At 34.6% G+C, this 16477-nt stretch overlaps 1 protein-coding gene across 1 annotated transcript; it reads right to left on the bottom strand.

Moving 5' to 3' along the window:
• Positions 1–1744: 1744 nt before the first annotated feature.
• LOC116166275 (pyrethroid hydrolase Ces2e) lies at positions 1745–4479 on the bottom strand. The gene is made up of 2 exons (XM_031481155.1): positions 4050–4479; positions 1745–3454 (listed from the first exon to the last, which is right to left on the bottom strand). Exons 1-2 carry the CDS (start codon positions 4423–4425, stop codon positions 2007–2009), a joined length of 1824 nt encoding a protein of 607 aa, XP_031337015.1. The 5' UTR covers positions 4426–4479; the 3' UTR covers positions 1745–2006.
• Positions 4480–16477: the final 11998 nt, after the last annotated feature.

Raw genomic sequence — 16477 nt, 5'->3', positions numbered from 1 at the left:
GGGGGCGGGTGGCGATTGCCACCTGGCCTGTAGATCATAATGGCCCGTTGGAAATTTATAAGTATGTGCTGTATTTAGTTTCTTGCACTATTAATAAATTATTAACACGTTTCTCTAATTGGGGTTGATGTTAGGTTGTTAAAAAATTCTGTTTTAATTGAAGTGTTTTACAATGAATTTATCATTTTTTGTCGTAGCATGAAAGTGCCGAAATACAATGATAGGCGACGCACCTCGTGTGGATTGTATATTTTGTTACTTTTAATTATCAGCTGCAATTTAAAAAAAAACTGTATGGTAATTTATTTTCGAGAAAGGAGTGCTTTAAAATGTTTTTGTGGTGCACCTCAGAGTTAAGTATAAATTCCCATTTTGAGTATGAGTATTCTCATATGTCTATGCTCAGACGCAGCGGGCATGAGATGACAGTTACTCGGTGATACATTCGAGCTATGACGTAAATGTAGAAGAATCCCTCGCATTGCATTTTATAACTATACATGAAGAAGTGACAATTAATGATACGACGTTTGTTAAAAAAACGTGATGATTAGCACAATTCACTTTCCCAAAAGACGGTGGATTACTCTTTCTCTTGCATTTTCCAATTTCAGAGAGTTTGAGTGACGCCACTCTAGACTTTTTTATATTGATGAACGCAGATCTTATAATAGGTCAGTAAGGAATCTATAAATGTATTCGGAATTACGTCGCACTTTTTCTTCAATACTTACTTGTTCATCTTGACGGAATATACCTAGTGATCACAAGATCGCTGCCCTTTTCCATTTAGAATGTGAAAACCGCCATTGAAAATGGCCACGCAAACATATTAAATAGGTCGAGTTAATTTAAACACTTATCTAATTAATTCGAAGTTTTATTAAAATACTTAATATAATGAGAATTATAATTCAACATACTTTAGGCATAATAAATAAATATAATATATGTAATACAATATTTTATTAACAGTGAACAATATGGCACAACGTTCTTCTACTAGTTTTTGGATTAGGTAGGTAGGTAGGTATTGTCACGATCATTACTAAAGTCTGTGAATGTATCCGCATGGAACGCTGGACTATAGGCTCTTATAGGGGCAGACGATAATCTTTGTCGTTCCATAAATTACGTCATATTTGAGTATATGGGGATCACAGTCAAAATTTACGTTGTAAAACCAAAGAGATTATAGTCCGCCAGACTGCATGGACTAAATCGCAACAGGCAACCATCGAACTAACGGGTGTCCCAAAATTAACGCAAGATTTGAATTTGCCGCCATTTGTGCGGTGAAGTGTTGGCAACCCTGAAAAAAAAGCAATTTGACAGCTAACAGTATAGGGTTATTAAAAATGGAGCGTTACACGATAGAACAACGTGTCTTCATTATTAAAGAATATTTAAAAAATAGTGAAAGCTTGGCGGCTGCAGTTCGAAAATTTCATACAAAATATGGTCGGAATAGTGTTCACATTCGAACGGCTTGTTTTTGGACGACCAGTGTGTTTGGCGTCTCCAACGGATCCAGTCTCCATGAATTTTTCAATTAATCTCTTCACAGTTGACGAAGTTAAAGCACTATTCCGACCATATTTTGTATGAAATTTTCGAACTGCAGCCGCCAAGCTTTCACTATTTTTGAAATATTCTTTAATAATGAAGACACGTTGTTCTATCGTGTAACGCTCAATTTTTAATAACCCTATACTGTTAGCTGTCAAATTGCTTTTTTTTCAGGGTTGCCAACACTTCACCGCACAAATGGCGGCAAATTCAAATCTTGCGTTAATTTTGGGACACCCGTTATAAGCATATATTACAAATCTCTGCACAATATATGTGTGAGACGATTCCAGTAATCTTCAAAAACTAGTACATCGCCATATATAGTTTAATTCTGGTCCAGGTAAAATTGCGAAGGTGTTCTCTGTGATTTAAACTTCATATAAGTACGTAATGTCAAAAATAGTTAATCTCTCTTGGGTTCCTACATACAACTTTTAAAGAAGTTGAACAGCAAAAAGAACGTGTGAAAGTAGTGCTAAAAGAAGATAACGTATAAAGTATGAGTACGAAATCGCATAGATAGTAGCGGAAGAGTCAGTGATGTTGCAACACTTGCTTGCTACACTTACAACTTTTGGATAGTACTCGTTCCAAAATTCGAAAGGCTTATAATTGAAACTTGTAACATCGCTCATACTAAAATTTCTATCTATAATTAGAATATAAGGTTGCTGCTTTGTGAATGGTTCCCAACGTATTGGATAGATGTTATTTTCGGTTGGATTTGAAGATTTTGCAAAAGCCGTCCAAAAAGACATGACTATATCAGACGTACGTTTATCACGAATGTCCCATTCCTGGTCTGGTAACTGCACCCAGTATGGCATACCCCACACATATATTAAATCGTATAAATGTGGAACTTCCATCCAATCCGCAAAATTCGGTATAGCTGCTTCGGTACTTGGTTTCATATCAAACCTGTAAACGTAAGTTGGCTGATCTTTACTAAGATAACTTGCCAGTTGATATGTTGATGAACCTATATTTTTTTCTGTGGTAAAATCCGCAATTACCCTTCTAGCTTGATTGGCTTCGGTAAGGGGCTTTGATGGACCGTAAAAAAATAAAACGGCATCCATGATGTGATCATAACTGCAAGTTTCAGTACTATTCGGATAGTCCGAACTAATTAGTTCCTTTAAAACTTCAGGAATAAAATCGTCATTTATTTGGTCGTCCGGTACATTTTCCGAGTTAAGATAATCGATGCCTAATACTTCTTCCATGTTTGTAAATCCAGTTAATATTGGTACTTTGTAATAATCGTTCCTTTCAAAGAAATTTTTAGGTAATTCTGGAAGAAACGGTGTGGTGTTACTGACGCCGTAATCAATCAAAGGTTTCCAATCAATATGCTCAGTTAGTGTAACTAATGCTTCTGCGTTTGCTCCCCTTAAACAAATCATTAAATCAGAAGTTGGTTTTGGGTAGCATCCAAAGTTGGCAATGAGCGTATCGATCAAACCTTTGTCTTCGTGTGGAAATTTTACAGCTGCTGGAGTGAAAAGATTAGCACTCATAACGATAGCTTTTGTAAAAAGATCTCGGGATTGTTGATTGATGAGATGTAATCCTATACTAATTGCTCCACTGCCGTATCCCATAAGAGATATGTTATTTGGATCTCCACTGAATGATTTTATATTGTTCTTGACCCACAATAGTGCCGCTTGCTGATCCATTATTCCGTAATTGCCTGGTGCTTCCCCATCGTTGCTGGTAAAGAAGCCCATCACGTTCAGTCTATAGGCAAATGTTACAACTATAACACGCTGTCTGTAAACAATAGTATATGGATTCCACATAGCTGGATTTCCATTTGTAAAATTTCCAGGGTGTATCCACACAATAGTTGCATAGCCTTCCGCAGGAGGATGTCCTGAAAATGAAACGTATTTTTACACCGCAATAAAGCCAAAAAGGTCGTCAAATTTTATATTTATTTGGTCAAAATAAATTTGCAGCTACGTTATCTCATTTCAACATTGTCTATGTTCGCATAAATCGCGAAATGCCAAAATATGACGTGTTTTGCCGTATGGTACTCGAGGTCTTAGCCAAACACGCGATTTATGCTTTCAGGGAAACCAACTACAAATTTTACTTTCTTACTGCGTTGGCCGATGGTAATGATTTACAAACACGCTACAAGAGTCAGCGTTTAGCGCGGGCCACGTCCGGATCTGAAGGTATACGTAGCGCTTATCGTATCACGCGATATGGGAATAAATAACATGCATAGCTAATACCCGAATTGCGAAATTTTGCTTAGATGCTAGTAAAAAATTAATCCCTTCAGCAGGCCAACCGTAAACGAGCAAACACATGGCTAATAACGAGTAGGTATAAATGATATCATTAGAAGTAGGTACTTATCTAAGCAAAGTTCACATTTTAGAAAGATTTCGATGTACCTGTCCTGGTTACATCATGTAACACTGCATAGGTACTTACGTATTTTATGAAAGACTTACCTCCGAATGGCGTAAAAACATTCAAATATAAACAATCTTCGTTAACTTCATAATGAGGCTCCGAAATTAACTGCATAAAAGGTAAATCCAATTTTCCAAAAGAGTTTTCTCCTTGCAAACAGGCGGGGGCGTATTCCGTGGCGTTGCGGATATTATCCCAACTTGGTAAAGGATCGACAACTGGTGGTGAAAATCGCAATCTTTCAACTGGGGCTTGTGCATACGGAATTCCCAGATATGCAAGTACTCTTTGAGTTCTTATCATGGAGACTTCTTTCCCAACAACTGTACCTTGGTTAATAATTGTCACTGAAGGAGCATCGCGCGCGAAACATGTATAGAAGATAAATAAACAAAGAAAATTAAAATGTTTCATTCTTTGGAATTAGGATTGGGATTAGTGACCCGATAGAGTGGTAGCGACTGAATCAGATTGAGTCAATGCACAGAATTCAGTATACATGTTGCGTGATGGTTCTCCTTCCTTACTTTTCATGCAACCCCTAAGCCTTTAACTTCGATCAATTTTGAATAATATTTCTAGACCGCCGTTTTTATTCTAATGAGTTATACTTTCCCTGATACAATCTCATTTTCTGAGGTCGCGGTAGTAAACCGCCGTTTACATTTCGTCAAAAAGTAAGATCACTAATCAGCTAACGTGGTGTTTACGTTTAGGTATATTTCTCATTAAGAACGGATAAGAATCTCCCCAAACGAGGTTTTATCAATAAAACACCAAATTCACTTTCTTCTGTTCGCTAAGAATGAGCGTTTCTGCTATTTTAGAAAATGATCGCGACATTCTCAATTGATTCGATTTTCTTACATTATATGGGTGCTATTTCTATCTTGATGCGTATATAAATTGAATATACCTAACACGTGAATCAGAATGGTGGTGTCTTACTCAACTTATATTTTCCTATGATAGGTACTTTTAATTAAAAATTTGCAGAAATATTGGGAAAGTTAATTATAAGGGTTAAAATAAATCAATTTGCAATTATAATTTCAAAAACCTCAAAGAAATCTTAATAAACCAAATTCTGTTGACAGCTAATGCATTATTCATTGCACATAACGCAATAAAGCTGATTTCATAACAACTTAGTTTACTTTTACTATTTACTTGTTTAACTACAGAAATTATCTACTATAGCATGTTGTTCCCAAGCGTATGTACGACAATGCTAGATCTACGTAAATTAGGAATGGGATATATATTTGTTGATCGTGATGATACGGAAAACTAACAAATACTGTATAAAAGTCAAAATACGATGCACCTTCCCTCCCAGAATGAGCAAATAATAAAAGAGTTAATAAAAAATATTTACGTAAGTTAAGTTAAATTTAAGTATTTTAATTATACAAATTCTGAATTGGCAATTGTGTAAATTGCACAGCTTTCTGATGGTGCTAAAATAAAATTTTTATGACTTATGGCATTGTTTAAATACTTTATTTCCTGCTTATGGGTTTCGAGTAAATCACATCAATATTCAGATTTATTTTGTTAGCCATATTGGATTTTTCAGAGATTTGATAGAGAAAAAAATTACAAAATCGGCGATACCATATACTTAGTATTTTATTTTGAAATTAATCTTGAATCTTTGCCTTGAAGTCTTATGGCAATAATCTTGTCCTGCAGACTCTACATTGATCATCTGTGCATAACCCGCTCTCGCCTTCTTACGTGCTGGTACCAGTAGGTATATATATTTATTTCTGTCATTATTAGATTGCTGCCTGTATTGTCTGTGAATCATTGTCTGTTGACTATTGCTGAAATGAACATGTATATTGTAATTAAACGCGGGTGTGGTGTATTAAACCAAAAACGAAATTACGTGAACGCAGTCAGAAAAATGAGTTTGATAGTTTGAGAATAATTAAGACTGGATGAACAACAATAAAAACTGTAGACCGTTACGTTACAGACCAACATTGACCTATGGTAAAGAGAGAGTCCGGTGCTGAACGAATCACAAAAAAACAGACTACAAGGATCATGACTGATAGCTAAAGTAGAGGTTTGCTTTCAAGTTGGCGCTATAATGTATTTAACTGGAATTCACAGTAGTGACCGAAGGCTTTAATTCGAGAAGAAGAACATATTCTTTCCGAAAATACAGCGACATTTGGTTTGTAATATGGAAGTCAGCAGGAACTGGTAGTATAAACAAATAAATTTATATGCATTTTTTATATTCAAAGTGTTGCGTCCCGTTGTTAATATAATTTTTCCCAGCATTGCGTTTTCCGTATTTACCGCGTTTACCTCGCTTACCTTCGTTTCTCCCACCACAACTTACTTAGAATTAGAAGTGGGCTTCAAACAAACATGCGCGAAGGAAAGGACAATTACGGACGAACTGGCTCAGCCCTCCGCGCTCTGTCTTTGGTGCCCTTGCGGTTTTATGTAATTAGACTAAATGTAATGGAATATATAACGAATAAATTTCAATATCGAACACATGTGATATTGCGATATTTGCAGCCGAAGAAAGCATTTAGGAAAAGTGGGGGTTAATGTTCTACCCCAATGTAATCTCATTTCGGGCTAACTAGCTGAAACGATTGGAACCAAATTTGTTACATATATTCTTAGATTAGATGTGCGGGTAGGGTGTAGGGTGGTATCGGTGCTAGCCACAAAAAATTTTTCTATTGATTCATACTGTCAACCCAAATTTTACAGGGAGCTGCTCTTACTGGTCCACAAGAAAATTTCATACTTATTAGTTTCATCAGTATATTTTTTGTTTATAATAAATAATTTGTTTGAGTATATTTCACTTCGATCTCCTCATTAGCAAAAGCATGAGAATGCAACGCCATTTCACAACGATTTAGATAGTTACTGCTGTGTTGTAAACATATTTTTCTTTTAGTATTGCTATATCGAGGAATCTGTTGTCAAAGCCAAGCCAAGCAATAAGACGTACCGTGAGAGAGACATCGATATATTTCACGGCACTTTGAATGAATTAATTAATCAGATTAGATCGCAATTTCTATGTAGCATCCCAGTGCCATGTAATTGGAATGCTTTCCATTCTGTATGGTGTCTGGCCAAACAAATAAATAAATAAATACTTAAATTGAAGTGCAGTCATGCTTCTACATTAAGAGAAATTGCATTTTTTGCAAAATTTCGAACAACTGTGGCTTACAATCGGTAGTATCCTGGCAAATTAATTGGCAGAGGGGGGGGGGGGGGCTAGTTTCCACTTGACCTCACTTGATTTCTTTCATTTAGGCCTTTTAAAAGCAGTGAATGTACAGAACTTCAACTAACAAATGTGAAAGAACTAATGGAACACAAATTTAAACACATATATCACATATACACTAGACTAAACTTTTTTAGAAATCTGTGAAGAATTTGAACACAGATTGTACCATTCCAAAACAACTTGTAAAGCCTATTTTCAACAAATATTTATTCGTGAACAAATAAAATACAAATTGTAAACATGCGTTTGCTTTATATTTTTCAGTTTTTTTTAAATTATTTTTTAATAGACCACCCACACTTTATTTCCTCGCGGCATTCTTATACTTATTAGAGAGCTATCATTTAGTGAAAACCCGAAGTCTCTAGGTGGCCCCAGGAGCCGAGATATCTATGGAACAGACAGACAGACAGACGACGCAAAATCGAGTAGGTACATAAGCGTTACCTCAACTTCCTTGTGTTACGCAAAAAAATTAAATTTCATTGGTATTATCACAGATTAACTATAATTAATTTGTGGTATTATAAAAGTCAATTGACGGAAAACGAGAAATAAATAAGCATAACGTAGGTGTCGTAGGTCATTAGAAAAATTAAGAATCCTTTTCGATAAGCGCGCTGTTTGGCGGTAAATCTATGATTGATCTCCTATATGCGACTCATAGGTAAAGAATAAATTTGGTATTAAATTTAGCAAGTTGTAACACTTTCCTAGACCATAAATGGGGAAATGGGGGTGTTGAACCAAAACAATAAGAGGACTAGGACCAGATTAGCATCTGTTCTTGGTGGTAATTAGCGGCTGTGCAGTCTAAGCATGGAACAAAATATGTGGCACCTGTTCTGTTCGAAGTAATTCATACCTCATACACAAAACAACGCAGAAATCGAGTAACCAACTCACAAAAAACAGGGTGTTAAGAAACGAAATATATATATGGATGTATATGAAGTACTTTAAATTAAAAATAAAATTCCCCAAAAGCAAAAATTAACAGCCATTGATACGTTATGATTACACAAATCGCGTTAGAAGAATGGTGGAAACAAGTGCAGGTTTGTCTGGCAGAAAAAACATTATCACTCTGATAACTCTTATAGACATTGCAATATCGATATTTTGTTGGTTCTGGAAGAGGATTAAAAAATGTTTGAAGACATCAGCTAGTACCTACCAAAGAAACAACAATTGGAGACAGTTAATAAGTAAACTATTAATATCTTTTCTAAAAATGCTATATAACCTAAATCATTGAAGACATTTTTCTTGAGAGTATCCCCTATTGCTATACAAAACAAAATGAAACCACAAGAGTCAGTAATTGACACAGGATACAGTAAACCAGATTTGACAAAATACTTGTGAAGACTAAGTTTTGCAACTACATTGTTCTTTAAGAACAGGCAGGGGCGGACTGGGTAACTCGAAAATAAATTACCATACACTTTTTTTTAAAATTGCAGCTGATAATTAAAAGTAACACAATATACAATCCACACGAGGTGCGTCGCCTATGCCTATCATTGTCTCAGATCGACCCGGAAAAAAATTTTCTTATAGAATGTGGCCTGTAGAATCCATAATTTCAAACAGTTCCAAGATTGGGCTACTGGTTCAAAAGTTACAGCCCTTTGAATTTTTTTTCGAAATTGGTTTCTAGTCTATAACTTTTGATTGAGAAGTCTGATCGAAAAAGTACGAATTGTTTGGATTCTACGCACCAAAATTAATAAGAAAAAGTGTTTTCCCGAGAAATTTTGGTGTAGTCGATTTTTGGTAAAAAAGGAAGGTTATACACTGCCTTTTTTTGAGCCCCGAAAAAAAAATTGTCTCAGATCGACCCGGAAAAAAAATTTTCTTATAGAATGTGGCCTGTAGAATCCATAATTTCAAACAGTTCCAAGATTGGGCTACTAGTTCAAAAGTTACAGCCCTTTGAATTTTCTTTCGAAATTGGTTTCTAGTCTATAACTTTTGATTGAGAAGTCTGATCGAAAAAGTACGAATTGTTTGGATTCTACGCACCAAAATTAATAAGAAAAAGTGTTTTCCCGAGAAATTTTGGTGCAGTCGATTTTTGGTAAAAAAGGAAGGTTATACACTGCCTTTTTTTGAACCCCCCTAAAAAAAAATGGTCTCAGATCGACCCGGAAAAAATTTTCCTTTAGAATGTGGCCTGTAGAATCCATAATTTCAAACAGTTTCAAGATTGGGCTACTAGTTCAAAAGTTACAGCCCTTTGAATTTTTTTTCGAAATTGGTTTCTAGTCTATAACTTTTGATTGAGAAGTCTGATCGAAAAAGTACGAATTGATTTGAATTCTACGCACCAAAATTAATTTCCCGAGAAATTTTGGTGCAGTCGATTTTTGGTAAAAAAGGAAGGTTATACACAGGGGCGGACTGCAGGGTACTTACGACGTAATGAAGGTTGCGGGGAGGGGTAGCTCTGAGGTGCACCACAAAAACATTTTAAGGCTGATCTTTTACAGTCGGACGAAGTTTCTCAGGGGCATGAGGAGTGCATAATATGGTTTATATGTGGGCTGTCCTTATGCACTCGTAAGCAACACGACAAGCCGCGGTTCTGTTCGATCATGCATCTTGAGTTTAAATTTTCATGAGCAGAGACGGCTTCAGGACACGTATAAAGCGCATAATCTAATTCAACAAAATCCAGTATGTTTCACTGTAGATGAGTGGAATGTTGCGGGTTTGTTTATTAACGCACATATTTAAAATTCATTATCGGGGCATGTTGATAACCTAACAATATATTCACCGAATTTCCAATTGTTATACAGTTTGATTTATATCAAAAGTTGCATTTTTTAAATTGCATTCGCTGTTAATACATATATCAATTCCTTGGTCAATTTTAATATTATACATGATATCTAAAATTAGTCGTTTACCCGCAATTTGTCATTTTTTTAAAAGTAGATGTCCAGTAAAAATTGAATAGTTATCACAATTATCATAAAACTTTTAAGTCCGTGACTTTGCAGTGTTAGTAATCATGAAATGTACTAATGCTCAAAATTACACTTTTTTTGTGTTGAAAATCACTTTTCCAAATCTGAATCATAAGCTAACTTGATTTTGTTAAATAGAACTACCAAGTTTTTTTTCATTGCATCAAATGTAGGATTTGATTTCTCAATTTGGTTCATTAGCATTGTTGATTAGTTAAGTTTATTAGAAAAATGGAATTTGAAAAAAGTGCGGTGCTTTTTACTTGTTTACTATAAATATTTAAGTACTTTTTGATGGTCTTCAAAATGTTTCGGTGCACATAATAAAAGAAATGTGGTTTCACCAATCACCACGATGGTGATTCAACTCATTTTCCCTCAACGTTAAAGAATGACTAAATCAATAATATTCTGCTAGGTGGATACTTCGAGGGAGTTGAAGTGGTTTCTGAGTCTCTTTTGTTATATTTTGTTTGCAGGGAAATGCTTTATAATTTGAATTGGTGGTTACTGTTCATAATTTTTAACGGCCTACTAATTACTGAGAGCTTTTGAAAATCGAAAAACACTATGAATTATACCTATTAGAAATTGTTGAATTACAAAAAAATTTATGTAAAAGGTAGGTAAATACCGACATGCTTATATCGTTGGAAAGGTAGTCAAATCCTACAATTGACGCAATAAAAAAAATAGTAGTTCTATTAATAAAAATCAAGTTAACTGTGATTGAAATTTTGAACATTGACGCAGTGGTTTTATTTAACACAAAAAATTTAACATTGACCGTATTCGGCGAATGGTAGCACATTTCATGCAGTCCCGGCCTTTTAATCGCATTGTTACTTCACATCTACTTTTTAAAAAAATCACCATTGCGGCTAAACGATGGATTTTAGATATCATGCATAATACATACAAATTGACCAAGCAATCAAAATCTGCAATAACTATTTAAAAAAAAAATGCAACTTTGATATAAATCAAAGTGTATAACAATAGCAAATTCGACGAAAATATTTTTAGGCTGTAGCCGCGTTGATAAACCCACAATCTTCCACCTACGCACTAATAGCCCACCCTGTATGCAAATTTCAAGCAACTTTTGTTTAAAATATGTAAAACACACGAGTTCCCAATAACCATTTATTGTTCACAATAATTAATACGTATAATACTCTGAAAGTAATAATTAACACAACAGAGATGCGAGGAGTGCCACCGCAAGTCGGATATTGCCGATCACCGCGCCGTTAGAGTGCCCGTCGAGATTCCCCCGCTCCCCTTAAATCGCGCAGCGCTTACAACTAATATACAAGATCGTTGATATGTTTAAACGTCTTTGGATATTACCGAGGATATTACCTTGCAAACCTTTTCTCATGTTATCTTTCCGATTAAATTGACGAACATGTCTATTTCATCTCAAAATATTATACTGAAATTAATGCGCACCAACACCAATAACTTGACTTTTCGGAATAACTGATACAAGAATTTACGCGTTCTTCTACAGTAAGTGAAGGTTACAATATAAATGTGCCCCCCCCCCTTAGTTTTTGTGTCTACTGTGGTCCAATTGTGCTCTATTGGGTATTTATGTCGCCTTTTTTGGGTTTAGAAATAATTCGAAAATTAATGGGGGCGAGGTGAACGTCCCCAAAAATATACTAAACTTTATTATACTCAAAACTCGTTCGAGTCCCTTTCATAAACCTACCGATATCTACATGAAGCGAGATTAGATAAGACTAGATAAAGAGCCTTCGGGAGTACTGCATTAGCTTCGTACTATCGAGTTATTCCTGCATGGCTTAGTTTGAAAACTAAAGGTCATGCCGAAGTTGATAATTCATCAATTTTATTTAAACGCCGGCTTTTATATATCTATCAAAAGTACCTATTTGAATACTTTAAAAAGTGATTCATTACTTTGACAAGTGCTTAAATATAGTCAAAAGTATTCAAATACTTCACTCAAATAATTGAAAAATTAAAAAGATTATCCATCATCATCCTGATCACTTGATGTTATTTTGGGTGATTACATTTAGTAGCCTATTACGGTGTTTAAACAATATGTATGCATCTATTAAAAATACTAGTTTTATCATATCGTGGTGCAGTGGCTTGAAACAATATCGTTATCATCACATCTAGAAATTCGATACAGTCGAATACCGAATTATTCTCGAGATGTTCACGCATCCACTATTTTTTGAACTTCGTAACTGAAACAATAGCGACCTTTCTTATACCCTTAAGAACATGAGTACCAATTTTTAAAGCGATCTGACGTTTCTAAACAAAGTTATTATGCACACGGACAGATAGACACAGTAATACGAAATTATAAACTCTTGACGATCGTTAAACAACATATTATGAAGTATCGCGTACGATTCTTAGTAGGGGAATCTTTTGACACTCGGCTCGCATTTGGAAATAAGGTTTTTAATTCAGCTCATATTCAATATTGATCTTTAAAGTCATAGAAATAGATTGGTGAAGGTTTGACATCCCTGTCTCTTTCCATTCACCAATTAGACGAGGAACAGACAGACAGACGGGCGGACAAAACCATCACATAAGGGGAATTTCTGTCGAATAATATTTCAATCCTTCTGACAGTATTTAAATACTTTCCATTTAATATATATATTTAAATAGTTCTCAAAGTTTTTCACTAACTTGAAAAGTATTTGAATTGTTGGTGAAGTATTAGAATATGCGAAATATGCGGATTGTTTGTAAAGTAAAACACTAAAAAATATATGTTAAAGTATTTTAGTTCAGAATAAAAATACTGCTTCCATAAAAGTACCTATTTAATTACAAAGTATTTGAATATGTACTCGAAAGTAACTGCAGAATACTACACAGTATTACAACGTAGAATACTGCCCACTGCCCAGCTCTGATTGTATGTTACAATTTTATAATTTATAATTTTATTTATTTTACATTTAATACACTACACTAACTGCTAATTAATTTTATTTTTAATTCAATTTTATGAGCACTATCTAGACTATCCTTGGCTGGAGTGAAGTGTTCTCGATTTGCATTTAAATCATTAAATGAAGACGCATTTTGAACTAAAATTGTTAATCCTTTTGCAAGTAGTCTCTAATTTAGAATTGACAAATCAAATATTCCTTCCCACAAAATGATCTTAATACGTCCAGTTTAGTTTTAAAACTCGGAATGCGTGGCGCTACTCAACAGCAAGTAAAATTCATACAATCCATACACGGTAGACGTTTCGTGGAAAGATTGTCACGGCCGTATTTCTTTACAGATCTTTTCAATTTTTTTTTTGTTGAAAAGACGAAGGATAATTCTATGTTTCTATAGTAACACTTTTTTGATTATTTATTTCCATAATGCAAAATTCTACGTATGAAGAGTGACACATTTTGGCTATATTTAACACGATATTTCACTTGATATTGCAATAAATTTGAAAAATGTGTGACTATAGAAACATCGCAAATTTCCTTGCGAAGAGATCGATGTATCATTTAGCACTAAGTGATTGAAACTAAAGTCTGGGGAATTTTTCTATGAAACCTCTGCAAACGCTCATAAATGAACTGTGTGAGATCCCCCTTAAAGTACCTACTGCTTTCTCGAAAATCAATTACCATACAGTTTTTTTTTTAATTGCAACTGATAATTACAAGTAACAAAATATACAATCCACACGAGGTGCGTCGCCTATCATTGTATTTTAGCACTTTCATGCTACGACAAAAAATGATAAATTCATTGTAAAACACTTCAATTCAGGGCCGTAGGCAGGGGCACGCCAGGGCAGGCTGAACCCTGCCCTGAAAAATTGTAAGCCTGCCCTAGCCAGATTTCCGAATTTCTCATTGGAGTTTACGAGTCTGCTAAAAATATATAATAACACAGAAAATTATTACTATTGACGATGTTGCGGTTATCAATTAAACGAACATATCTATGTATAACATGTTTTTTAAAACCTGCAACGCTGCAATGTCTATTGGTATAGAAGTGCGATATATCAACATCTCAAATGGCCGAGGGTGTCTCGTGAAGGTTTATCACAAATATTTGGTGAAGCTTTGATCTTTTAGCGCATTTTCCAACGAAAGCAAACATATCTCATATTGTAAACATTAGATGTGCGCATGCGCATTCTGTGCAGTCCCAACTTCATTATTTATGAAAATATTTCTTCGAAATTTTAACCATAGATGCTTTTAGTAAAGAAAAACATATCACATGTCGTAAAAATCGAAAACTACAAATGTCATTTACAAAGGCAAACATGCGCAAACTGCAAAATGACATCTTTTTTTCTGATGAAAATCTCTGAAAAATTTTAACCATAGACGCTTCGATTAAAAACAAACATATCGCATATATTAAATGTGTGCATGCGCGAACTGCATATACGAGGACGATTGAGAAAAGTTAATCTGGCGATTAAAAACTTTGTTTTAATTTAAAAAAACGCAATGCAAAGTACTAAGTACTTTATTTTGTCGTATTTTTTTCAAGCATGATATTAAATATAAAACGTAGAGGATTGGGATTGCTTACCTTGGTAGAACAAGTGTTTAAAAATAAGTGACATTTGATACCTACTATCGTCTGTGCTGTTTGATGAGCACTAAATTGGTTTCAGGGTACATTTAATGTAGTAGTAGGTCATTTTGAGAAATTTAGGTTTCATTTTAGATGATTATTGTAATTGTTTTTTAAAAAAATTACCACGTGTGTTCACAAACGTAGTAAATTTTGAATTTTTTTGTTAATTTAGGTCAGCCGAGTGGTTATTTGCAAAATAAAAATTTGAAAAAGTGCTTATGAAAATAAAGCCAGTATTTTTTTAGTTATTGTGGCCTGTAAGTCATTTTCAGGGACAAATAACAGGGCGACAGTCTCGTTTATTTTTATATTTTTTATTTTATGTATTGCCCCTCTTGTTCTGGGCCCTCAACAGGCTTTCGCCCAAATGTCAAAATGTGGAACATTGCTTACATTTTAGATTTCAGTCTGGGGGCATATTCTCGATATCATTGGAACAAGTTTGTATACGCTTGTAACGCAATTTTGACGTAATCTTGAACCAGTGCCATAGTAATCACACGTTTATTCCAAAAATGGTATAAATGTATGCTTCTTTTGTCATCGTTCAGGAATAGGCCGCCTGTCCTGAATGTTTGTGAGCCTGTCCTCATTATACAGTCTGGCTACGGCCCTGCTTCAATTAAAACACAATTTTTTAACAACCTAACATCAACCCCAATTAGAGAAACGTGTTAATAATTTATTAATAGTGCAAGAAACTAAATACAGCACTTACTTATAAATTTCCAACTGGCCATGTGGCAATCGCCACCCGTCCCCCCGTGCCAGTCCGCCCCTGAAACAGGACATGTTTGATACATACGCTATGTAGCATTAACCGACCCATTGTGTAGTTATATGAGGGCAGTAAGATGTCTGGTGGAATTGCTGTACAGTTTAGAGTGATATTTAGGTGCCTAAGAGTTTTATTATGGCCCCCTGAAGTTTAAGATCTTTTTTACATTATGTCACTACAAAGGAGAGACTTAAAGCTAGATATGAATGTCCATGGGATTACAAAGTGACAATTGGTTGTGCAATGTACCAAAAATATACTACTGAAAAGTGAAATTGATATATCAACGCACATTTTTTTTTGCTGATGTTTCTAAACGAATGGGGCAGTTTAAATCTCATAACTCCCTCCTAGTCTATCGTGTAGGTTACCTCAGAAAAGGCCTCACTAGCCTTGTCAATTATATACAAAATTACTGGTAAGTTTAGATTTTATTAGTTCCAACTGTAAACAAAACAATGTGTACATTAAGTAGGTGTAATTAAATACGCTTCTTCGTAAGATATATCTATATAATACTATTGGTGTTGTACATTTTAAAGGATATGTATTTATTTCATAACTTCAATTAAAATTTGCATAATAAGATGAAATAGAATACCTTCTAAGTATATAACAAGATGAAGCTGCAATAGTCGGGAATGTTGCCAATAGGTTTTTGTAATTGAATTTATTGAAATTGACCACGAAATAATTTAGTACATGTTGTTCTAAAAGCAAAACTAGTGCATTTGAACTAAAATTTAAATGCCCTTGTGTGTTGTAGCAGTTTGTTTCACAAACTTTATAATGATTAATGAAATA

This window comes from Photinus pyralis, unplaced genomic scaffold (assembly GCF_008802855.1).
Source record: "Photinus pyralis isolate 1611_PpyrPB1 unplaced genomic scaffold, Ppyr1.3 Ppyr1.4_LG3a, whole genome shotgun sequence".
NCBI classification, from domain to species: Eukaryota; Metazoa; Arthropoda; class Insecta; order Coleoptera; family Lampyridae; genus Photinus; species Photinus pyralis.
The sequence above is the reverse complement of the archived record's forward strand: the minus strand, read 5'-3'. Positions and strand labels throughout refer to the sequence as shown.